The sequence below is a fragment of the Paroedura picta genome, chromosome 10, assembly GCF_049243985.1.
Source record: "Paroedura picta isolate Pp20150507F chromosome 10, Ppicta_v3.0, whole genome shotgun sequence".
NCBI classification, from domain to species: Eukaryota; Metazoa; Chordata; class Lepidosauria; order Squamata; family Gekkonidae; genus Paroedura; species Paroedura picta.
Window position 1 is genome coordinate 87,473,235 of NC_135378.1, and position 23,821 is coordinate 87,497,055.

The window sequence follows — 23,821 nt, forward strand, 5'->3', positions numbered from 1 at the left end:
CAGAAGAGCCCTGCTGGGTCAGACCAGGGAGGGTCCCTCCAGTCCAGCCTCCCGTCTCACCCAGGGGCCAGCCAGTTCCAGTGGAGGGACAACAGCAGGGCACAGAGATCAAGGACTTCACCTGATGTTGCCTCCTGGCACGGGGATTCGGATCCTGACTGCCTCTGAACATGGAGGCTCCCTTTATCCACTATTAATCTTCCTCATCCCCTTTTTAAGCCCGTGGCCCTCACTGGATCATCTGCCAACAAATTCCACATTTTAATCATCCATCATATGAAAAAGTATTTCGCTTTGACCTTCGTCCTAGATCTCAGCTGCCCCACCTCCATTACCCCAAATCTTCTCAGACCCCCACTCCTTCTTGGCCTCCTCTGTCCCGAGATCCACGGTCAAGGCTTCCCCCTAGCCAAACGTCGCTCCTGTCTCCCTTCTGTGGTGGCTGGACGTTGCCCATGCTGACCAAGGGCCCTCCCATGCCTGTGGTTTGCTCCCCCGGTCCAGACCAGACCAGGCGTGGTGTCAAGAAGGAAGCCTTCCTTGGCCGGGTTCTGCAAGGATTTCCTTGGACTGAAGCAGCGGGCAGGGGTTCCAGGCACGTGGGGAGGTCCAAACACCTGTTCAAGGGAGCCCAGAGGGCTGAATCCCTTTCTGCTCCCACCCACCCACCCACCCAGATTTCTGGGGTCATAAAACAGGATTAGGAAACATTTCTTCAGATTAGGAAAAATTCAGAAAGTTTGTGAACATTCCATGATGCCAACCACAGAGATCATACAAAGACGGGGCCCCTCCAAAACAAAGGACAACATCTGAAGATTTGACTCTTTTTTTATTATGGAAGTCTATAAAATAGCCACATTGATTATTCTCTTTATAAGATCATCGTGAAATACAGAACATTCATTCACTCAAGACATCACGGAGGCAGTCCACCAAAACATCTTCACGCGTGAGCCCCACGGACACCAACGGGAATTGCGCATCAGCACACTCTGTTGTGCAGACCCCACCCCACCCCTCTCGACAGAGCCAGCATGAGAGAGACACCTTGCTAACCATCTGGCCCCAGGATTATATACACATTGAAAACCACAATGACACAAAGGACATTTTCACTCTGCACCAAAATATAACCCACCCCCGCCCCACTTCAGCATTAATAACAACGGGCCACAATCACGGAAAGTGGTCTGTTGCTCAACATCCCCCCCACCCCACACCAAGGGAGCATGCACAGGTGACCCCTCCCCCTCAGCTGGTGCGCCTAGAGATAAAACTTCTTTTTTCTTGCCAGACACTGAATACAATAAAGGAAGCAATCGGAGGAAGGAACGGGGAATTCATATTTTACTAAATAACAATATTTAACAGCAAAACTTTTAATACTAAATATCTATTTTGAATTATAACAAAAATAGTACTTATAATTATTATAATAATAGTTTATAAACTCAGACCAAACACGCACACACGCACCTACACACTGACCACCTTTGTATATAAAATAATATATCAACTTAGGCTGGACACAGAAATACAAAGAACACCACACAAACGAATTCAGGGAATCAAAAGTGCTTAATCCTGCAAATCCCTGGCAGCAACATCTTAATAGTCTTAGTCAAGTTATATTAGTTAAGAAGGATAATTCAATCATAAGCTATCTTCACTTAGGTACAATACACACAAGGGTACACACACACACACACACGCACACACACATATAGAAGTTCATGGGATGGATGTCTCTTACATCTCCCCCCTCCCGGACTGGTCATTCAAAGAACCACACCAAACTTTAAATGAAATGCCACCTCTCTCTCTCTCTCTCTCTCTCTCTCTCTCTCTCTCTCTGGATACCTAAACTTTTCAAGGGCTTGCTTTCCTTGGCCTCGGCATATTGATGGTCCAGGGAACGCTCCGTGTGGGCTGAGAATCTGCCCCCTTGGAAGTTCGGCAAGCCATTTCCCTGCTATCTCTAAAAATATTCGCTCAGCCACCAGCAACCCAAGTTATTGTTTGTGGGTTGTCCCCCTTAACACACACACACACACACTCTGCACACGTTAGATAATGCATTTTCAATGCACTAAAGTCCTGCACTTTCCTTCCTGCACATGAAAATCCAGCTGCAAAAGCACATTGAAAGTGCATTATCCAAGGCGTGCAGAAACTACTCGTTTGGGCATCCAAATGGGGATCCCTAAAGAGAAGAAGCCGAGCTAAAGCAGAGAGATATCCAGATGGGACGGCATAAAGCACTGTTTGCCCGCAACACTTGGTGGGTGAGTCTGAAGACCTACGCCTGGGGAGGTGTGCCCTGGGGGCAAAGTGTGCACGGGGGGGGGGGTCCATTTCCAAGAAGGGAGATGCTAGGAGGAGCTTTGGACTGGGGGCTGCAGGGGCCACAGTTTGGAGCTGGGGGGGGGAGGTCAAGCACTCCCTGGAGAGCAACACTCAGCTGTGCTTCTCAGCAGAGGACTTCCGCCTGCACTTCCCCAGGGACACTGTTAGGCAACTGCATTTGATGCAGTTTAATGGGATATGATGGGGCACCCTAAAGTCCAACAAGACCCCCCTCTTGCCTTCTGAGCGGGATATAAAGGCTCGGGGATCTCCGGGCCCAGACCAACGAGAATGTGGGGACTAAATGCCTTCCCTCGCTGACGAAGGGCGTTCTGACCCTCGAAAGCGTAAACGGGGGCATCTGGCTGGTCTCTGCCAAAAGCTCCTGGACCCCTTTAGGGCTCCTTGGCTGCACACCAGGGGGGCTACTCTTAAAGGTACAGGATTGCTTAGGAAAGGTCCCCTGCACAAGCAGAGCACATCTGTTGAGCAGCACGTCTCCGTTAAAGCAGCAGAGCTACCCCAAGCGTCTCATGGGCCCGTGCCATCTTGTCTGGGTGGTGTTGGCCTGAAGATGCCACACCGTTTCTGTCCTGCGGCACCTGGAAGACCAACCACGTTGGAGCCACAGGTGTGCCCACAAAAGCTTAGAGCTTGGGAAAAACTTTGCTGGTCTCCAAGGGGCCTCGGGACTGAAGCTTGGTTCTCGCCTTCTCTAGGGCACTGCGATTTGCTTCAGGAGTAGCGCATTTAACCCCGGCAAAGAGGCTGCCAAACAATATCCGCCTTGGTGATCTGGGTATCCTGTCAAAGCTGTTCTCTGCCCAGTGGTTATTCTCAGCTGCCTTTCCTTTCTTGGCTTCACTTGCCCTTCACCTGGTTGGGGCAAGTGAGGGACAAGAAGGACCAAACTGGCACTACGACCAGTCACTCCAGGTTGGACTGTTCCCAGCAGGCCCACAAAGGGAGGCCAATGGCAGGGGGCTTCAACCCTCCCCAAATGTTTCCGCACAGCCCAGACTCCTCCACTCAGTGCAGGCTAGCTCCCAATCAAAAAATGAGGATGCCTAGAGGTGGGGAATGAGCCCCCCGCGCCCTGCTCATATCTCCATCCTTTTAAAAAATTTATCTTGCTGCCCAAGCAAAAACTGCAATGCTGAACAGCGTGTGACTGTGCTGGCCCTCAGTTCAAGTTATGCCACTCCATCCAAGACGGCATCTTAAATGTGCATTAAAAGTTTTGTTTTTTTAAAGAGCGCATTCATGCAAGGAACTTTATGCAGACGTGCAAGCTGGGGACTCTTTGAGGGTAACCTCCATTTGTCCTCCTTTTGGTCACCTGCAAGAGTTTTCCCCATGCCCCCTTGACCTTGTATGACCTTGGCTCAAAGGCTCCTGATTGGACACCCCACGGGATTGCAATATTTCTAAACAAGTCCAGGTACTCGACCCCCATCGCCAGTGACGAGGAGGATTCCCTCAGCAAATGCTCAGTGCCTGTACCCCGCGCTGCTCTTGTGCAAGTAGGAGGAGGCCTCCTTGAGAGTAGCGGGGAAGCTTCAGGCTCCTCTGGGTGGGCAGCCAGGCCTTGGCCTCCCAGTGCGGAGAGAAGGTTTCCGGGAAAGTGACGGCTGCCATGGCCAGGGACCGCGGGGGACTGAACGCCAGGCGGCCTAGCAGCAGTTGGAGATTTCAGGAAACACTTTTGACCCCAAGCATGACCCCGGCTGGCACGAGAGTTGACCGCAAGTGGGATCTGCCTGAGGACCTGAGTCTTGGGGAGACTGAACTTCCCAAGCACAGACGGAATGAGCCAGGAAGCAGCCAGAAGCACCTTGGAGAAGGCCCAAGCGGCAGCTGCACAGACCCCGGGGAAAAGCTCCAGGACTCTGACGCAAACATGGATCCTTCTGGGCTTCCTGGGTCCCCTTCAGCCGTTTCCTGCCCACATCTCCCAAGGGGGCTTTCCAGAGACACAAGTGCTAAACATTCCCACCGCAGCATTAATATTCCACACAGCAGCTTTGTCCACTGCGAGGAGGGGGCCACACAGCAGAGCGGAAAGCCCCCTCGACTCCACCAGCCACCCCACTGGACTGACTGGGAGCGGGGCCAGCAGAAGGATTCTCCAGGCCCCTTCCTGCAAAGAGGCCCCGATTCCCAAATATCCCCCAATACTCTTGTCACTGACTTCTTTAACACTGTTAGTTACTCTGGAGGTCAAGGCTCATCCACGGTTCCTGACAGGAAACTCTCCCCCTGCCCGGAAGATGGCAGAGTCAGACATGGGAGGACGGGTCAAGCTCCAAAGCCTCCCCCCCCCCACCCCGTCTCCACCACCAGGGCAATCCCTCTTGTAGTGCGCCTGCCCCCTTCCGGTCAGGTCCATAAATATATCTCTCTCTCCATATATATATATATTTATATATATATAACATCTCTGTTCTGTCTTATGGTCAAGATAATCCCTTTCCTCCCTTATGTTCAGAAAAATAAAATAAAAACCATCAAGAGGATCCCCTCAGTGCTCCCCGCTCCCACGCACACACACACAGACCCACCCCCCCATAATTTTGTTTTGGCATCTTCCTCCACGCAGGCTTCGGCCAGGGGCGTACCACGAGAGCTGGTCTGGTGGGGCGTCGGCCTCAGCAGGGGGCCTTCCTAGTTCCCCTCCCTCCTGGTCCCCGGGGGCTGGGCCTCAGACTGTGGCCCCCAACATGGCTTCTGTTTCCGTCAAGATTTCGTTCTGGTTGGAATCCAGTCCGAAGAACTTCACCTTCAGTCCGTCGACGGGGTGGACCACGGGCACCAGCGTGACCCGAGAGAAAGTCCGGGTGGCCAGCTCAAACCGGCTCGTGCTGGCCAGCTCGATGGCTAGCGCTTTGAGGAAGAGTTTGGCGAGGTGCTTGCCAAGGCAGGTCCGGACGCCCCCGCCAAACGGGAGGTAATGGAACCTGCCGTCCTTGTCTTCCGTGCGGCCCTGCCCAAAGCGGTCGGGGTCAAAAGCGTCCACGTCCTTGAACACGGGGGCCGTGTCGTGGGTGTCCCGTATGCTGTACATGACGCTCCAACCCTTGGGGATCTGGAAGCCCTGCAGGGACGAGTGGGGGGGGGCAGAGAGCAGAAGGTGTCAGACATCCCGGAAGCCTCTGAGAGACAGAGCAGGGGGGCAGCCATGGCGGTGCACGGAGCCTACAGCCGCTGCGTGTGTGGGGGGGGAAACAGGATGGCTGCCCCCCCAGGGTCCTGTCTCTCTCGACCAGGACTCTGAAGCAGCAACTATAGAAATCGATGGCTGCAGGCCTGGAAGAGCAGAAGGGCAGCTTTTGTGCCAAGAAACTGCAGTGGGGGATTGGGTCACCTCTGCACCACTTATCTCAAGCACAAAAGCTCACACCTTGAGCAGAACTCTGCTGGTCTCTGAGGGTCCCCTGGACTCAGGCCTCGTTCTGCTGCTTCAGACCAACGAGGCCACCTGCCTGAATCTATCTTCAGACCATGCGCATGAGCATGAGAGCTTCTACCCTGAAGAAAACTTTGAATTTTATTTTATTTTATTTACCACCCTCCCGGGAGGCTCAAAACAAAATTTGCTCACTCCTGCTGGTCCTCTTTGCACGTGCCCAGAGTGACTTGCGGGCGCTGTTCCCACCCCCTCAATCTGCCCTGGAGGCCTGGCCGGAGAGGAACGCAGCCCCTGCTCAGGCTGCAGGGCAGACTGGAGCTGAAATAGCAGGCGGGGGCGTTGGGAGCCGGATTCCCGGGCTGGGCCGCAGCCACAGGTCTGGGCGATTCAGAGGGAGCACACCACACAGGGGCCCTCTGGGGCTGCCCTCGCGGCTCGGGAGGTGGCCAAAACCATGGAGATAAGCTGGGGCCTCCAAGGCAGCTTCCACAGTCCTCGGCCCAGGAAGATTCCCCCTCAGGGGCAAAGGTCAGCTGCAGCTTCGGCTGGAGTGGAATGAAAGGAGCCCAGATAGAAGCCAAATCTGCACAGATAAAACCAGACTGCCTCAAGAGTCCTGCAGCCACTCCGCGGGGGCCTGGCGCCAGATCCGTGCTCACAGGCCCTGTCCAAGCAGCCCCGTCCTGGCGTGCCAGATTAGAAGTCTGCACTCCTAACCACTACACCAAAATGGCTCTCCAGGTTGTCCCCGACCCACGACAGCCAGTTGACTGGGCTCATCTGCAGGGGAAAGGGCCGTGAGGGACCCCTGCCGGGGACAACCTGGAGAGCCTCTGCCAGGAGGAGGAAACCTCAGCAGAACAAGACTCTGATCCAGCAGGGGGCAGCTCCGTGGGTCCACGTGTGTGGGCCAAGGGACAGGTGAAGGTGGTCTCCCCCTCCCCTTGCAGCCTCCCACACCGCCCTCTTCACCCCCCCCCCACCACCGTGCTAGGAGGCCTGCAATTCCCGGGGGGACCTGCCTCCTTGCTGCACTCACGTCCAGCTCGAAGGTCTGCAGGACCGTCCTGTAGCCCCCCGAGATGGGGGTGAAGAGCCGCAGCACCTCCTTGATGATGCAGTCCAGGTAGTGGAGGCTGTCGAGGGTGTCCAGCTGCAGGGAGCCCTCGCAGAGGCAGCCGTTGTGGAGACGCCCGTTGCTCCTCAGCTCCTCCCGCAGCTTCTCCAGGACTGGGGGGTGCTTCAGCAGCTGCATGATGAGGGACGTGCTGGCGCTGGCCGTGGTGGCGTAGGCAGCGAATATCAGCTCCAAGGTGCCATCCTGCAAGGCCAAAGGGGCCCCCGGCCCGGTCACTAAACCCAGCTCTGCTCATGAGGCCACGGCGGCGGCCAGACCCCCTCCTCGCCCCCAAACCGGAGCACATGGGCTGCTGTGGCTCTGTGACAGCTGGGCAGCAACCGCCGCCTTCTCTGGGGCGTGCATTGCAGGGCAAGGGGGAGCCGGGCAGAACAGGGGTTCCCTTCCCAGCAGGGTGCCCCCGGCCAAGACCCTTTCGTGGTGCCGGCCACGTGTTCTTAGGAAGAAGGAGGGGCTTCTCCTTGGCTCTGTGGGTTTTTCAAGAGGTTGCTTTGGTGGCGACGGCCAGCCCAGCCCACGGATATTCCCGGCGTGACCGAAGTGGGGGCAGCCGGGTTGTGGCTGGCCCCGCCTTCCTGCGGCAACCATTTTAGGGGCCGCCTTGCAGTGTCAAAAGTCCAAGAATGCTGCAGCTCAAACACCTTGGCAACTCCTGGCTGAGGGTGCAACGTGGGGCTTCAGAAAAGCTGGGGGGGGGGGCAGAGGGCAGGGAGAGAAGGCAGACCCGGGAGGGCCGGGGGGGGGGGGGGAGCTGCCGCTTCTACTGCCCACAACGGCATGGGAAGCCGTGTGCGATGCAGGGAACACAAAGACCCGCCACAGAGCTTAGCCAGTGGCTGTTCTGGCACTGTTGGCACGAATGACTTCCCCTCGCCCTCCCCCCCCCCAGAGCCCCCCGGCCACTGCCCGTGCTGCGGCCCCCTGGCCACGGACCTTCAGCTCTTGCATGGTCAGCTCCTTCCCATGCTCTTTGCCACTTTCGATCAGGAGGTCCAGAGCGTCTGAGTAGTCCTTCCCCTGCGTGTTCTGCAGCTTTTCCCGGATGGCTCGCTCCAGACCCTTCTGCAAGGCTTCCCGGGCACGAATCCCCTGCCGGAGACAACCGCAGGCTCAGTCCCTGGCAGAGACCCCCGACAGGCCTTCCTCTGGCTCACCAGAGCCCCCCAGGCCAGGGCCCCCGGACCAAGCCCCTCTCACCTTCCGGTAGCCGCTGAAGGGCAGGTCCAGGGGCAGGGAGAAGACGTTCTCCACAAACTGCTGGAAGACGTCAAACAGGTGGCTCAGCTCTTCCTCGTGGACCCGGAAGCCCAGCAGGACGCGGACGGCCATGCGGAAGGTGAGCTTCTGGGCCTCGTGGTAGACGTTGATGGGCTCGGGGTTGCTGCTCCAGGCCCGCAGCGTGTCCTGGATCACCAGCTGGATCTTGGGGAGGTAGCTCTGCAGGGCTTCGTGGCTGAATATTTTGGAGAGCACCTGGAAAGAGGGAGGCCGGCCGTCAAGAGCGGCCGGAAGCACAGCAGCTGCCAGTGGAGACGTGGACAGAAGAGGCTGGGGGGCACACTCTCGGCCGGGGCCAGCAAGGGCTTAGGGGGCTTCTGGGAAGCAGCGCTGCAGGTCCAGGGAGGGTGCGCAGGGTGCCTGGTAGCAACATCAAGTGGGCTGTGGTGCCCTTGGCATGACGCCACCGTATCCCAAATCAGCCCCCCCCCCGTCCCTCAAGGGTCTCAGGCAAGAAAGGGTCTTTTCCATCCCCCCCTCCCCGGTCCTTTAACGAGGGATGAAGCCAGGCGGATGTTCTACCACGGAGCTGCCACAGGGCTTGGTGATTCTGCCACTGGAGCTCAGTGGAGCCTCTGTGGCCAGACGCAAACAGAGCACCCTCTCCCCACTGCATCTCCACTCCAGCATTGAGGGAGGCCCATGGGAGGTTCCCTCTCACTGCAAATGCTCCACCGGAAGCACAAGCCATGACCAAGGGGCCGTCCAGGGTCATGTGCTGCCATGCTCAGGCCCTCCAGCTGGTTCAGAGCATAGGAAGAGGGCTCACCCCACCAGCCAGTATAAATATCCTGGTATGGGGGGAAGCTGTCAAGGCCCAGCTCTGCTGCGGCTCCCCACCCGTCCACCCGCCGGCTGCCTGCCTGCTTATCACAAGTCCTTGTGCCAAGGAGAAGGAGAAGAGCTGGATTGTGTCCCTGGATGTTCTCTACCCAAAAGAGTCCAGTGGAGTCAGAGAAAAGTGGGCAGGGAAGAGAGCCAGTGGTTGGGGGGGGTCGGGGGGTCTAGGGCAGTGGCAGAAGCACCTGGTGGGCAGGTGGGTGTGAGTTGGGGTCCATGACGGAGGGGACTGTCTCCCTCTGCCCAGGCCCCCCCGGGAACCTGGAAGCATCACGGCGGGGGGGGGGGGGAGCTCAGCCACGCCTCCTCCAAGGGGCAAGAAGGGCTGGCGAGGGCTGCTCTGTGTCTCCCCTGGCAAAGACGTCCCTTCGTGCCCCCTGGCAGGCTTGAGCCAAAGGCGATGGTGTGCTTGCTGTTTATGAGCGGACACGGGCACTCCCATGGCACTCCCATGCGTGGGGCTGGCGGCTCTTGCAGCAGCAGGCGCTCGCCAAGGTAAAGGTCAGGCAAGTCCGCCGGCAACCGGCTCTGGTCATGGAAACAGCGGAGGGGGCAGGGAGGCCGGGATCTCCCCCAAAGGACCCCCCCTCAAGCTGCTGACGCGCGCCCCCCACACCCCCATAGGGCCAGCGTGGGAAAACCAGCGCTTCCCAGGTGCAGAATAATAAACCCCCACCCCCCAGGGGAGCCTGAAGGGCTCACAGCAATGACTTCAGGGTGCGCCTTAGGGGGTCACTGCCAGTCTGGCCCTCAAGGTCCATCCAGGCCGGGATTGTCTGCTCTGACTGGCAGCTGCTCTGCAGGGTCTCAGGCAAAGGAGGTCTTTCCCCTCCCCTCCCCTCCCCTCCCCTCCCCTCCTGCCAGGTCATTTCAACTGGAGATGCTGCTGGGGATTGAACCGGGGACCTTCTACATGCCAAGCAGAGGCTCCGGCCCGCCCCTCTTTCTACTTCATATATCAAACGGACTCCTTCTCATGGGGCAGGTTAAGGGAAGGAGAAAAGGAGGGCTGGGCTGTCGTACCCCACCTTTTACTACCCAAAGGCATTTCAAAGCGACCGGCAGTCCTCTCCCCTTCCTCTCCCACCACAGAGACCCTGTGAGCTCGGAGAGAACTGGGACCAGCCCAAGTTCACCCAGCGGAGTGGTGAATTGAACTCGGCTCTCCAGATTCAGACTGCCACTCTCAAGCACAACACCACTGCGGCTCTGTCCTCCCATCCCAGAAGATAAATCCCGTCCTGAGAATTCCCAGTAAGGTGGGGAAAGGCCAGACCCCGACGTGGAAAGCAAACTTTGCCCTGACCTGGTTGAGTCACATCCGGGCCCCAGTCTGAAGGCCTTGCCTTTGGGGCCCGCAATTCGGCCTGTTGGGGGTGCGGGAGGCATGGGGGTGGATCACAGGGAGAAAGGGGGGCGAGGGGAGGGGGCGAGGCCACAGAGTCCCCCTCCCCAGTGGCCCTTTGTTTTGCCAGGGGAATGGATCTCTGTCGCCGGAAGAGGAGCTGCACCTCCAGGAGAACTCCACCCCCCACCTGGAGGTTGGGAACCGCACAGAGCAGCGAGCGAGCGCCCCCTGCCAAACCCCGCCCGGGACCTGGAGGGCACCTGAGGCCCACCCAGAGCCATGCCAGGGCAGTGGGAGAGAAGGAGTGAGCAAGAGGGGCCAGTCCCTTCGCCAGAGAATGGCACTCACACGCCCCAAGGCCAGGCCCTTTCCTGCCTTCTATTTTAGGGCTCTGCTCCGTTCCAGCAGACGAGGGAGGGAGGGAGGGAGAGTGCCAGGCGGGGGGGGGGGGCTTGGCTGCCTTTCCCCGCCTGGGGCAAGCGAGGGGCCCGGCCTCCTTCCACACCCACCCCTCCCTCTCAGAGCCACCTGGGAAGCAGCCGGGGGTCGGGGGGGCAGCACGGGCCAAAGCCCTGCGGCAGCCAGGAGGGGCTGTTCCCCGGCAGACTCAGCAGCCAGCTCCGGTGCCAACAGCAGCCGCCCCCCCCCCCGTGACGGTTGGCACCCGGACTCCAGCGTGGCGGGGCTCCTGCTCAAGGGACATGCGCTGCCCCTGCAGGGCGGGAGGAAAGAGAGGCAGGATGCTGGGACCTCCATCAACACGCAGCCTTCTGAGGGTGGATTCAGGGATGCTCCCAGGCTGACCCAGCCAGCATCCACAAAGGGCAGCCAACGCGCAGGAGTTTTCCAGCGGCCTCTCTAGCGGAGCACAAGGCCACCCCCGCGGAGAGCAAGAGGGGCTCTGGAGGGGGGCACTGCTCAGACATTGGGCAGGCTGCTGGGCATAGCCAGGAGCCAGTGGGGGGCAGGGCCTGCCGGCAGAATTCTCTGCCACTCCGTAAGGTAACACAACAGCAGCAGAATATGAGTAGAGCCCTGCTGGATCTGACCAAGGGCGCCTCATGTCCAGCGTTCAGTGGCCAGCCAGTGGCTTCCAGGAAACGCATGTCCTCCGCCCCAGCAACTGGCCCCAAGGGCCCCTGGTTCTTGACTAGGAGCCACTGGCAGCCCCCCTCAAGGCCCCACATGGCCATCCTGCGGCAGGGAGTCCCACACGTTAACGGTGGGCCGTGCGAAGCACTTCCTTGTTCCAGCTCTGTTATGTGTGGGAGGGAGAACAGGCCCCCCTGCTCACCCTCTGCAGGCCACGCTTTCTTTGAGAGACCTCCCTCCGGTCCCCCCTTCCTGGCAGCCCTAAGCGTCCTGCGCAGTCCTAACCCCCCCCCCCCCCCCCCCCACCCAGCCAGTCATTCCGGCTGCTCTTCTCTGCTGAACAAGACCTTTGTTTTCAGGTCCGGCCATCAGGTGTCCTTTCTGTCAATCTGTTGCCTATCGACTTGTTGAGGTGCCCTTGAGATTAAACATTTTGCAAGATCCGCTTTCTCCACCCTATGCATAATTTTATGAACCTCGCCCCCCCCCAGCTGTCCCAGACGCCTCCGTCTGCCCTCCTAGGGAAGGGGCTCCCACCCCTCTTCCCAGCTGCCCCTTCCCCCACTCTGCAGGGTCCTTGTGGAGAGACGACATGAGAGCTGACCTGTGCTCTCTTCCACTCATCTGTCCGAGGGCCCTGCAGAGGTGGCCCATACAGTTCTCCTCCGTCTCTCCCCTGTCAACACGCAAAACCGAGCTTGGCTTGGTCACCACTGGGGCCTCCTGAGCCAACATGTCCAACCAATTATCCCGCTGCGACCCCCTCGGGCCCCCTTCCTGGTCATTCCCCACCACCAGAGATGGAGATGTGAAATCTGGAAGGTCCCCGTGTTTTCACCCCCGCGCCCAGGTGGAAGAGTCCAGCCGAGGCCCCAGCACAGACCCAATCCAAGCCTCCAAGGTCCCAGGCAACCCTCACGCCCTGGGCAGCTGCTGGCCCTTGCCAATGAAATGACCCCGTGGGCTTCCGTAGCGCCACCCAGAGTCAGTTTTGCTCGGAAAGGCTGAGCATGCCCCACGGCCCCCCCCCCCGCCCCCCGGGATCCTCAGAGAGCACCACCGCCAGGCAGAGGGGAGAGGCTCCCCCTGAGTCCAGACGGCCTCTCAGCATCTTGACAGGTTGGCTTGCCATGTGCCCCCTGCCCTCAACGTACACAGAGGATGCCCCTCCCCTGAGGAGACGCCAATCAGGATTCTGACCAAGGGGAAGGGGAGAGAAAGAGGTGCCACCCCCAAATCCCAGGGCCAGGAGGCATCCTGGGAGAAGGCCTTGGCCGCTCAGGCCCGTTCTTGGCCCTCCAGGGGGACTGGCTGGGCTAGAGGGACCCCCGTGCGGGCCCTCGGGTGTCTGCAGGGAGGCAGCTGGCCCCTGTTCCCACACCTGCCTGGGGGTCCACCACAGAGGCCCCCAGAGACCATCTTGCCAGCCCTCCCCGTTCACAGGCAAGCCAGCACAATTTCTGTGGAAAAAGCACCAGCAACCCAGTTCAAGCTCTGGGGACGCCACTGGTCAGGGCTCCCTCCTCTTGCGATCCTGGGGGCCGAGGGGCACGCCCTGTGCACAAAGGCAGAGGCCCCTCTCCACGGCCACCTGCCATGCCCTGACCTCTGCCCCTGGCCCACCCAAGCCTCAACAAGAGGCATGCCCAGGGCCCACTAGGGGAAAGAGGGGCCCCCTGAGTCGCAGAGGGGACGGGGGGCTGCCGTGCCCATATCTGGCCCTTTCCCTCCCACCTGCCGTGGGGACTCCCAGGAAGACCCTGGGAAGAGGCCCGAGAGCAGGCTTGCCAACCTCCCGGTAGGTCCTGGAGATTACAGCGCACCTCCGGACTGCAGAGATTGGTGCTGGGGGGGGGGGGTGGCCGCTCTGGGAGGGAGCCCGCACGGCCTCACAGTGTGGCCAGGCCCCTTCAATTCCCAAAGCTCGCCCTCCCGTGCACCACCCCACATCTCCAGGAGTTTCCCAAGCAGGCGGGTCCCCGGGAGTGTCCTGCCCAGCCCTGGCCCTGCTCCCAATCCTCCGGCCAGCCTCAGCCGGTGGCGTCTCTCCCCGCGTCTCCCAAGCCCCCTGCGCCCTCTGGCGGGCACTGTCTGAATCGCTCCCCAGACCCCTCTGCAGGAAGGGCAGAGCAGCCCTGCTTCTCGGGGGGGGGGGGGCTATTCTGGGTGGGCTGCTGCCTCAGGGCCCAGAGGGGGGCCAACAACTTGTGCCCCCACCCGCCAGTGGTACACAACTCCCTCTGCAGTGTCAGGGAAGAGAGGGGCACCAAGCGCTCCGTGGCTCCGTCTGGGGCCCAGCGGGGACCCTGGAGGTGTGGGGGGCTGGGGCAGCGGAGCCCCCGGGGACCCACGGACTCCCAAGGGGGAGGAGACAAGCAGCGCTGAGGGCGGCTCCCGGTCCGAAATACGAGGCCTCTGGGCGGGAGGCCTGCGGGGAGCCCAAGCGGCCCTTGCCTAGACGGAGGGTGCTGTGCCTGGCCTCGGGCAGCACGCCAAGGCCCCTGTGGGGGAGGGGGGGCTGGACTCGTGCAGGTGGGCCACGGCGACCAGCTAAGCAAAGACTCATCGCTGCAACGCCCGGGAGGCTTCTGGACGTTTCAGGGTTGCTCAAGGAGCAGCCTGGCCTGGGTGGCGCAGACTAGCCTGATGACGTCACATCTGGGCTGCTAAGCAGGGGTGGCCCCGGGCAGCGTCCTCCAAGGCGGGCCCCCGCAGACCCCCTCCGAACGGCTCCTGCCTCGACCCAAGTCGGCTGGACTGGACGGCCCTTTCCAGCCCCCGCAAGGGAGGGTGACGCCGAGCACGGGCCCATCCGAGCAGGATGCAGGGAGCCAAATCGGACTCGTACCGGATTGGATCGTCATCCTTCCGTGGCAGCTAAACTGGGTGGTGGTGGTGGGGGGGGTTGTCCCGGGTGTTTGGATCCTGCCGTGATCCATCCCAAGCGAACGTTCTCCGAAGCATGGCCCACTTAGGAGAAAGTGTCTGATTCCACCGGGAGTCAGGCTTGTGGCGCAGGCCGTGTTGGATTGACAGAGCTGCTGGGCGGTGGCGGCCGAGTGGCTCACGGGATAACTTGTGACTCTGGATGCCCCTCGTTCGAGTCCTGACTCAAGCACGACCTCATGAGGGGAATCTTTGGCTGGGTCAATTCTCCAGGCTGCAATGTAGGTCGTGGCCTACCTCGCAGGGCTGTTCTAAGGATTACTCCAGCATGCTAAGGCATGCAAAGCACTACAGAAATGCCAGCTAAGGTGCTCTGCGATGCTTCGAAGGAAGAGGCGGGAGGCAGACCCTCGGGGCAGCCAATGAGCTGTGCAGCTCTTTCAAGACAGAGGCCACTGGCCAGGCCCAGGCTGACCTCTGGCACGGGCTGCACGGAGGTGGAGGTGGGCGGGCGGGCAGGTGGGGGGAACAGGGGCTGAATGGTCCCGACTACAAACGTCCAACTCATACTCTGGTTTCTCTTCAGGTCGCATAAATCTTTCGCCTTTTACAAACGTCCAACTCAGTCACTGCTTGGAATGAAAACAGGATATTTCGAGCTTTATGGTTTTCCTGAGGCAGAGAATTCTTGCCCTGGGGGTCTCTCAGCAGCAGGATGGACACAGCGCTTCAGGTATGCGCAACGGCCGGCCGTGTTCCCCAGGAACCTCAAGGCCTCGTTTCTGCTTGGAAGAAGGGCAGACGGCAGCGTGACCCACGACCACGGAGGGGGAATCCACCCAGGCTGGCACCAGGCAAGTCCCCACTGAGGGGGGTGAGATTCAGTCCTTGCAAATCCATTTCCCCCCCCCCAGCCCTGCATAGCCCGAGCCAGGGGGACTCTGGCTTGACCCTCCCACAAGGCCTGAACTCCCGGCAACCTCTGCTCTGTTTCCCCGTCCGGGGGGGGGACTCCGAGGCTGCAGGGAGTGGGCGGGGAATCGGCAGCTGTGGCAAGATCCTAGCCTCCGTCACCCTGCGGCTCGAACACCCAGGGACCCAGCAGTAGGCACCCCTTGTGCGCCTTCCCAAGAGAGAGCCCTGCTAAGAAATCCTCAGAGGGCAGCAAGCACACCAAGGGACACACAGGAGCATGCCCTAGCAGCACCGGAGCAGCTTGGGAGGGCGCCCGCACACTAACCCTCCATGCCAAAGCTCAGCTAAGACACACAACCTTCCCAAGTGACGCAGGCCAGGGGGCTTCAGCCACCCCCGTGGATGCAGGACTCGGCCACCTCCTTGGCTCCCCCGCAGCCAGTCGGGCCTACTCAGCTGGGCAGTGGATCTGGGGGGGGGAGGCAGAGGGTCTTGCTTATCACCTCCCACCTGGTTGTTTTGCGGGGGGGGGGGAACCTGGTCCCTTCCAGATGCCAAGCAGAAGCCGTGCCGCTGTGCCTCGGCCCCAGGCAGTCTGTTAAGGCCTGCAAGGCCAAGAGGGGTCAGGCCCGAGAGGAGGGACACTTTCCCCCTCCCCCAAAAAGCCGCAAAGTGGGAGGAACCACCCGCCATTTCCGAGGGGGGGGGCGCAGCTCTGACCACTCTCCCCCCTCCAAAGGTTCAGGTGCCCACGAGCACTGGAGACGGGACCCCCAGTCTGATGGTCCGGTGGCCTTGGCAAAACCATGTGCCAGCCATTTGGGTTCCTGGAGCAGAGCTCACGGGGCCCAGCCAGGGCGTGCCTCCGGACTGCCAGGCCTCGTGGAACTGCAAACACCACACGGGCCTCACAGTCATGCCCGGCAGCCAGGGAGGGGGATAAAGCAGTTTCCCGCACTCAGAGCGGAAGTGGGGGCCGAGCCCCAGAACAGAACGAGGCAACCACAGGAGACGAGGCCGCCCCGCAGGCCCTGGGAAAGCCCAGCAGAGAAGCCCTCCCGAGAGAGAGCCCCAGCCAGCCACAGGCCAGGGAAGGCCCAGGCGGCCACCACAGGGCTGCTAGCCTGTGTGCTGCAGCCAGGCCACAGAGACTGCGGGCAGGGCAGGCCGGCAGAGGTGAGAAGGGCCTTTCTGCCTGCCAGTGGGTCACGTAGAGGAGGGGACATGCCCCAAAGGCAGCTGATGAGGCTCGGAGGGTTCAAGGAAAGGCAGGAATCCCCCCGTCCATCAAGTCTGCACGGGAGTCAACTGCATTTCTCAAGATCCTGAGCCCTCTCAAAAGGGGTCCTTGCCTGGAGATGGGCTAGGACTCTGAATCATAGAATCCTAGTTAGAAGGGGCCTCTAGGGTCATCTAGTCCAACCCCCTGCACTATGCAGGAACCCACAAGTATCTGCCCACCCAAAGTAACCCCAAATTCATGCCCCAGTGATTCCCCCCCCCCTCCAAAAATAGAAACCCTCCAGAATCCAGCCTGGCCAGGGGGGAATTCACCTACCACCCCGCAGCAGCAATTAGCAATTTGCTGGAAATGCAAGGAAGGGCCACAGGAGACGAACACGGGCACATCCCTTCATGCCCACCCATCGCAATCTGCCTTTCACAGAATCAGCCTCTCTGTCAGATGGCTCTCCAACCTCTGCTTAAAAACTTCCAAGGAAGGGGAACCCACCACCTCCCGAGGAAGCTTGTTTCACTGAGGAACCGCTCTGACTGTCAGGAACTTTTGAATTAATTTCAACCCACTGGTTCTGGTCCGACCCTCTAGGGCAACAGAACACCACTCTGCTCCACCTTCTATAGGACAGTCCTTCAAGTGAAGTCCAGACATGCTCAGAGGCACATGTTATGCCTGCCCGAGCTGATTACAGTGGGAAATCATGCAACTCAAGCATTCCCTCTATGCTGCCCAGGAGCCTTTTGCTGGCAGAGAAAGGTGGGGAAAGCTGCCGGGGTCCCCAAAGCCCCCGGCTGCGTGACCCTGGGACATTCCTAAAGCAGAACTCTTCCCTCTGCCCGGAAGTGGGTCACTCCCCTCAGGCACCACGCAAAGGACCACAGAGTCACCCCTTGTTGCAGACCCCACCAGGGCTTCACAGTCATGCCCGGCAGCCTGGAGGGGGAAGGCCGTGGTCGGCCGCTGCAGAAGAACCCTGGCCTACCTGGGGGTCCCCCTCCACCTTCCAGCCAGGGCCCACCTGCTTGGCTTCCACCAAGGAGACAGCCCTGGGAAAGAGAACGGCGCCATCCTGAGCAGAAGGCCTGCCCGAAGCCCCCACCCTCTCTTTGGGGCAGGGCCGGTGGTGAGCAGTCAGCGTGCCTCCAGGCTCCCCCGTGGGGCTCCTAAGTCCCCTGACCGGAAGGGGCTCCAAAGAGGCTCCGGCCGACAGCCCCTGAATGGCCACACAGCACCAAGGTGGCAGCAACTCCTGTGCCCTGCCGAGAGTCTGGGAGCAGCAAATGGATCGGGCCCACAAGGTGGCAAGATTTTCCGGCAGCCGACGGAGCTCTGCCCTCCTGCCGCGCAAACCCTCCGCCTTCCCTTCCCTTCCCTCCCCTCCCCGCCAGCCGGGCTCACCTTCCTCTTGTGGCGGTGCACATCCCCGATGGAGTTGGCGACGGTGTTGGGGCCCAGCAGCATGCGCGTGCTGCGTGGCCACTCGGTGCTCACCAGGCTGTGCTCACCCATCAGGATCTTGCGCACATTTTCGGCGCCCGTCACGCGCACGAGCGGCCGGCCCAGCAGGTGGGTCTTGAAGACCGGGCCGTAGCGCTCCCGCCGTGAGGACTGGAAGTGGGGGCCCTGTGGGGAGGGAGGCAGACGGGTCAGAGCATGGACAGAGGGCCTTCTTGCCCCCTGGCTGAAAGCAGATTTCAGAGCTTCCTTCTGCCCTCGTCCATTTTCTCACAGCAGCCCTGCGAGGGAGGCCAGGCAAAGCATCTGGGACTGGGCCTCAGGTCCTGGCAGAAGCAGGGATCCCAACGCCCCTTGCCCACCACTCCCTCTGCTACATTCGCTTGAGGCTGACCCAAAAACATCCACTGGTCCCCCCCCTCCCGGGACTGAACACCCTGACCGACCCCAGGACTTTGTCAATGTTCCTGTTTCTGCTAAAATATTGTTCAGGTTGATCTGCTACGTTATGGTGATTATGGTTATTCTCATGTCAACCCTTGATGTCCTCTGTAAACTGCCCAGAGCCGTATGGAAGGGCAGCATAAAAATCTAATAAATAAATAAAGACATTGAGGAGGGAAGGCAGGATGGCCTCCCTATCTTTCCGCCCCTTAGAAGCTTAGCAGGACCCATCGGAGGACGGGAGACCACCCGGGTGGGCCCTGCAGGGGAAGCCCCTGGCTGGACCCCCAGAAGGCAGTGGCCCCTGTCCGTGCTCATGGACACTCTGCTGGCAGCCAGGCACCTGGGGGGGGGGGGCTTCACTGGCTGGGTGCCTCTCCTTCTGGAAGTACAGAAGTCTTGGAGAGACCCCCCCCCTTAAGCCAGTTTGATATGGCCCTCTGTTTCCACACACACACACCTAGCTGTGAAACAGTTTGTGGGGGAAGGGCCCCTTGGCATTGCAAAGAGGGATTCGGCTAGAGAGTTGAGCCCACCCCACCCCCACGCCCCCACTGAAAGAGGGATGCTGGAAAAGTATCAAGGAGTGGCCTTGTGCCTTTTGGACAAAGTGCCTCCCCTACACACACACACACACACACACACACAACTGTTGGGGGCTAACTCTTCTTTTCCTGCTAGTCCAACCAACAGCTCCGAGCAGAGGTTGCCAGGATCCTGATACACTCAGCCCCCCCTTCCCCTGCCAGGAAGCTCCCCCTAGCCCACCCCTCCTCCCAAATTGTCCCTGCCTGACCTCCCCACTCTTTGCACCCGTGGGGGCAGGAGCACTGCCAGATCAGGTCCTGAGCCAAGGCTGTAGAGGGAGGGAGGGAGGGAGGGAGGGAGGATCATGGGCTTCCTCTACACACTGTGGACAAGCCCCCCCCCTCCAGCTCTCCTCTTGCTCGAGACACCTGGGGCTGGCCCCATTGCAGGCAGGAAGGGAGGCTGTCTCCAGAGGTATTGCACCCACCCATCCCTTGCAGCCATCTGAGGAGCACAGCCCCCACCTCCTGCCCTGAACTAGAGCCCCCAGAGGGCGACAGGACCTGAGCGGGACACTCCCCCCCCCCCTAAACCTCTACAGGGCAGGAGGCATCACCTTCTGCTGATATCCCCCTCCCCAAATATGAATGGATGCAGGGCATGTCCCGGCCTCCTCCTCCTTCCCTGTCCATCGGGGCTAGGAAGGGGACGAGGCAGCGGAAGAGAAGGAGGAGGGCCTGCTCAGCCTACGGGAGCCCGGCTCCAGACTGGTCTGGCTTCCAGGTTTTCCCAAAGGCTCAAGGTGGATCACATGGATCAAAATGCAGATGCAATAAGCACTATCCAGGGAAACATGTCCCGATTCTAGGACTGTCGTGATTAAAATTGCCATTTATATAAAAGCCACCTCCTCTCCCAGGAGGGGGGCCTAGAACCTCTCTCTCAAGGGTTCGTGGGGCGGATTTGGGGCAGGGAGGTTTGCTGGCGTCTCTGAAGGACCGCGGTGGGGGAAGGCTCCCTGCCCTGGCAGTGCCTGGGCTGGCCAGGAGGCACAGCAGGCAATTTCAGTCCTCAAGCAGCTGTCCCTGGCAGCCCCCGGGCTTGTCCAGGAGTCTCCCACTGGGCTGCGGCCAAGGCCCAGAGGAGCCGGGCCTGGCTGAGGCCAGGTCAACCTGAGGGCCAGGGTGGTTATTCGAAAGAGAGAGCCGTGCTTTGGGTGGGAAGTGCAGCCAGGCGAGGTCAAGAGATGGCGAGCAGAGGAGGCTTACCCCTGCCTGACCTGCTGGGGAGACCCTGGACCTTCCTTGGGGGCCTCCCTCCAAGCGCTAACCAAGCGCCGGCCCAGCGGAGCTTCCAAGATCGGAGGCTCGCTGCGGCCATCCGTCGTGGGGGCTCTGCCCTGGAACCTGCTTCAAACGGAGGCACACCCCCAGCCCCCATCCTTGGGGGGTTTGTGGGCAAGGAGCGTTGAGAGGTGGATGGCCCTCACGGCATGAGCCCCGTGCCCCTGACCCTCCTCCGTGGTCTCCTCTCCAGCCAGGGATGGCCCTGCTTGGCTTCTAAGAGCGGATCGGCTGGCCTCTGCGGCCCATACCCAGACCGGCCCTTCAGAAAGCCCCCTTCAGAAAGCCCCCAGAAGGCAATGCTGGGAGGGACGCAAGTGGCCTGCCCCACGCCTGGGATGCCAACCGGCTGCAGAGAGAAGGGCAAGCCACCCATGGGTGCTCTTGGGAGGGCCACCTGGACTGGAGGACTGGGCGGGGAGACCCGGCAGCCGGGGCTAGTTAGCACTGACAATAGGGCCCCAAGTGCCCCAGGGGCTGCTCCAGCCCCCCCCCCCCCCCAACATTACGCCATCTAGGACCGGCTGTTGGAACCCACTGAGGTGGCCCCATTGGCCCTCTGGGCTGGCGACCCTCAGTCCGTCCCGGAGAAAGCTGCCATGTCGTCCTGTGAAGGCCGCCTCGGTTTTTCTTGCTTTTCTCCAGCCCCCCACCCCCACCCCCACCCCACAGCTGGCCCAAAAGGAGGAGCTGCTCCCTGCACCAGCCCCTCCAAAACACGGGGGGGGAGGGCAGGGGAACAGCCGGTTCAGGGCTCTCTGGGGAGAGGGTGGCCGGTCTCAGGGCTTCCCACGCGCCGGTCGGAGCCCTGGGCAGGCAGGGATTCCCCAGCATGGTTTTCTCCGAAACCTGGCCCCTTTCAGCCCCAACTTTGGGCAGGAGGCCAGACACCCACCTTTCCCCTCAACCCCTGCAAATCTCCTGGGGGGGGCTGCAGGGGGGGCAGGTTGTTTTTTTAAAAAAACAAAAGCACGGTTGTGAAGTTCAGATGTCCGGGTGACCCCTGCTTCTTGATCTACGTAAATATAATTAAAGTACTTTTTGTGGCATTAATAAAGGGTTATTTGTACAACATTTCCACGGCTGTACAAAGGCCACCTTTATGTGGCAACAGAGTGTTCAAGCAGACTCCAATTTATACACGTTTTTGTATTTTTAGCTCTGGACTCTGTTTGGATGGAGCCCTGTGGAAAAGGGAGGACCCTCGCAGCCCCCCCCCCCCGTTTAAATCTGATAGATTTCTTTTTATAAATGGAGCTCTATTGAGGGAGGGCTATTAACTCTTTGGCTGCGGGCAGGGAGCCCCCCCCCCCTCTGCCGAGGGGCAGGTAACCTTCTTTTGGCCTCCCCAGGCGGCTCCTGGTTTTGCAAAAAGTGCGAGAGCAGAAAACAGACCCCCCTCCCCTCCCCCTCCCCTTGAGAGGACTCTACTTTGTTTCTCCTCCGAAATGTCAACTGAGGGCTGGGGGGGGGGGCTTGCCCGCCTCCGAACTGGTCTCCCCCCCCCCGCAGCCACCCCCGGGCCGGGCTTGGCGAGGGGCGCGCGGCGGGCGCCCATCAAAGGCTCCATTGACTGCGGCCGGCCGGAGCTCCCGGCTGAGACGGCTACACCGCGGGCGGGGGCGGGCGCCGAGCAGGGGGCTGGAGGGCTTCTCTTGCGGAGCAGCTGGAGGGCGAGCACGTGCGCGGGGGGGGGGAGCCCTGAGCGGCACGCGACCCCCCCCCCAAGCGCCCCATACGGGAGCCGGCGGCCGGGCGGAAGATCCGCGTCCCGGGGCGGCCCCTCTCCGGTGGCGACTCGGCCGCCGCTCAGGCTCAGGCTCCGGCTCCGGCTCCGACTGGAGACCCGCTCCGTGGCGAGGGGATGCCGCGCCCGGCACGCCTGCTCCCCTCCCTGGACGGCGCCCACCCCTGCCCGTCCTGCCAGCGTCCCCGGGATGCCGAGGCGGCAGAGACCCGCGGGGGGGGGCGCGGGAGGCAGCCGGCGGCCTCGTGCCGAAATTCCTGCCGGGGGGGCTCCCGGGGGGGGGGCAGCCAAGAAGCCCTGGAGACGGGCGCGGGGGGGGGGGGGCGGGGAGGCGCTGCGAACTTTTCCCCGCCTTTGGAGCGCTTGGCCGGGACTTCGGAGCGCCTGCGAGGGGGCGGCCGCCAGCGGAACTTCCTCGGGAGCAAAGGAGCCGACCCGGCCGCTCGCCGCCATCTCCCCCGCGGGAAACCGGACGCCCCCGACAGCTGTGCAGCCGCCTGTCCCTTACCTGGAGCAGCCAGTGGAAGGTCTCTCCGACGAGCGGGAAGCCCATGGAGCCCTTGGGGATGGGCAGCTTGCAGGCTTTGTCGCGCGTGGCGGCCCAGCGGAGCTGCCACAGCTGCTGCGAGACGGCCAGGAGCAGCGTCACCGAGACCAGGCAGGCGACGAAGGTGGCCAGCGCCGAGACCACGTCGAACGACTCGAAGAGCATCTTGCGCGGCGGCGGCGCCGGCACTCTCGCTCAGTCGCGCGGGCTGGACGGGCGCTGCGTGCCGGGCGGCCGGCCTGGCTGCCTGCCTGCCGTCGGGGGTCGCGAGCAGAGCCACCGGCGCGCCCGGGAGGAGAGAAGCGGGACGGGGAGAGAAGGCTCAGATCCGGAGAAGCGGCTTCCTCCCAAGCAGACCCCGGCCCGGCCCGCCCCCCGGAGCGGAGGGACCCCGGCGAGGTCCGCGGCTCGGGCTGTCTGTCTGCGCGCCCCGGCCGTCAGGCTCGCTCTTTCTGCGCCCGCAAAGTCCCAGCACCGAGCGGCAGCGGCGGCGGCAGGACGGGCCGGGCGGGGTGGGGGTCGAGCGGGCTGCTTGGTTCACTGGGGCAGGGAGCGACGAGCGCCCCGACGGCGAACTTTGGCCCCCGGAGAGGCGAGCCTGCGGCGGCGGCGGGCAACGTGAGCCGGGGGGGCGGGCGGGGGAGGCTCGGCTGGGCCGTCGGGAGGAGGAGCCGCTCCGCGCCGCGCCACTTTGCGGGCAAAGAAAGTCCAGGCGGGTGTTTATATAGAGGCGGCGCGGCCCGCGGGCGGCCGTCGGGCGGGCGGGCGGGCGGGCGGGAGCGAACGAGCGAGGAGCGAGCCAGGCGGCCAAGGAGAGGGGGCCGGGGCCGCCCCTCCCTCCCTCCCTGCCTCCCTCCTCCCGCCCGCCTCCCTCCCTCCCTCCCTCCCTCCCTCGCCGGCCCTCCTCCTCCCGCGGAGGCGGAGGCGGAGGCCGGGCCGGGCCGAGCGGTGGAGCGTGCCAGGCCTGGCCGAGGGCCGAGGCAGCCCGCGAGGATCCCCCGCCGGCCCAGCGGCCGCCCAGCAGCGACGCGACGGCACAGCAGCCTTACCTGGGCGCGCCCGCGGGCGCACGGCTCTGCCTCTGTGTTGCCGCCGGGCCCTTCAGGCTTCGGAGGACTCCATCGAAGAGGAGACCCCTCCCCCCCCCAAAAAAAACCCGCCAAAATTCGAGCCCCGCGCCTGTCCCGGCTCGGAGAAGAAGCAGGAGGCGGGATGCCCAGCCTCCCCCCGAGCCCCTCAGCCCCCAGGCAGCCACCCTTCGG

The 23,821-nt window shown here is 61.7% G+C and overlaps 1 protein-coding gene across 1 annotated transcript; it reads right to left on the reverse strand.

The window, feature by feature from the left end:
- Positions 1-813: 813 nt before the first annotated feature.
- On the reverse strand, positions 814-23,313 carry CYP26B1 (cytochrome P450 family 26 subfamily B member 1). The gene is made up of 6 exons (XM_077301351.1): positions 22,521-23,313; positions 17,894-18,118; positions 8,094-8,369; positions 7,830-7,985; positions 6,798-7,079; positions 814-5,443 (listed from the first exon to the last, which is right to left on the reverse strand). Exons 1-6 carry the CDS (start codon positions 22,722-22,724, stop codon positions 5,051-5,053), a joined length of 1,536 nt encoding a protein of 511 aa, XP_077157466.1. The 5' UTR covers positions 22,725-23,313; the 3' UTR covers positions 814-5,050.
- Between the last annotated feature and the right edge of the window lie 508 nt (positions 23,314-23,821).

What these genes read in the sequence shown, in the direction of transcription:
- CYP26B1 (XM_077301351.1), bottom strand. Translation starts at nt 22,724, where the DNA reads ATGCTCTTCGAGTCGTTCGACGTGGTCTCGGCGCTGGCCACCTTCGTC. An exon ending in CCTTCAGCGGCTACCGGAAG is followed by an intron (nt 7,986 to 8,093) that starts GTGAGAGGGGCT and finishes TGTCTCCGGCAG; the next exon opens with GGGATTCGTGCCCGGGAAGC. An exon ending in TGCAGACCTTCGAGCTGGAC is followed by an intron (nt 5,444 to 6,797) that starts GTGAGTGCAGCA and finishes TCGTCCCTGCAG; the next exon opens with GGCTTCCAGATCCCCAAGGG.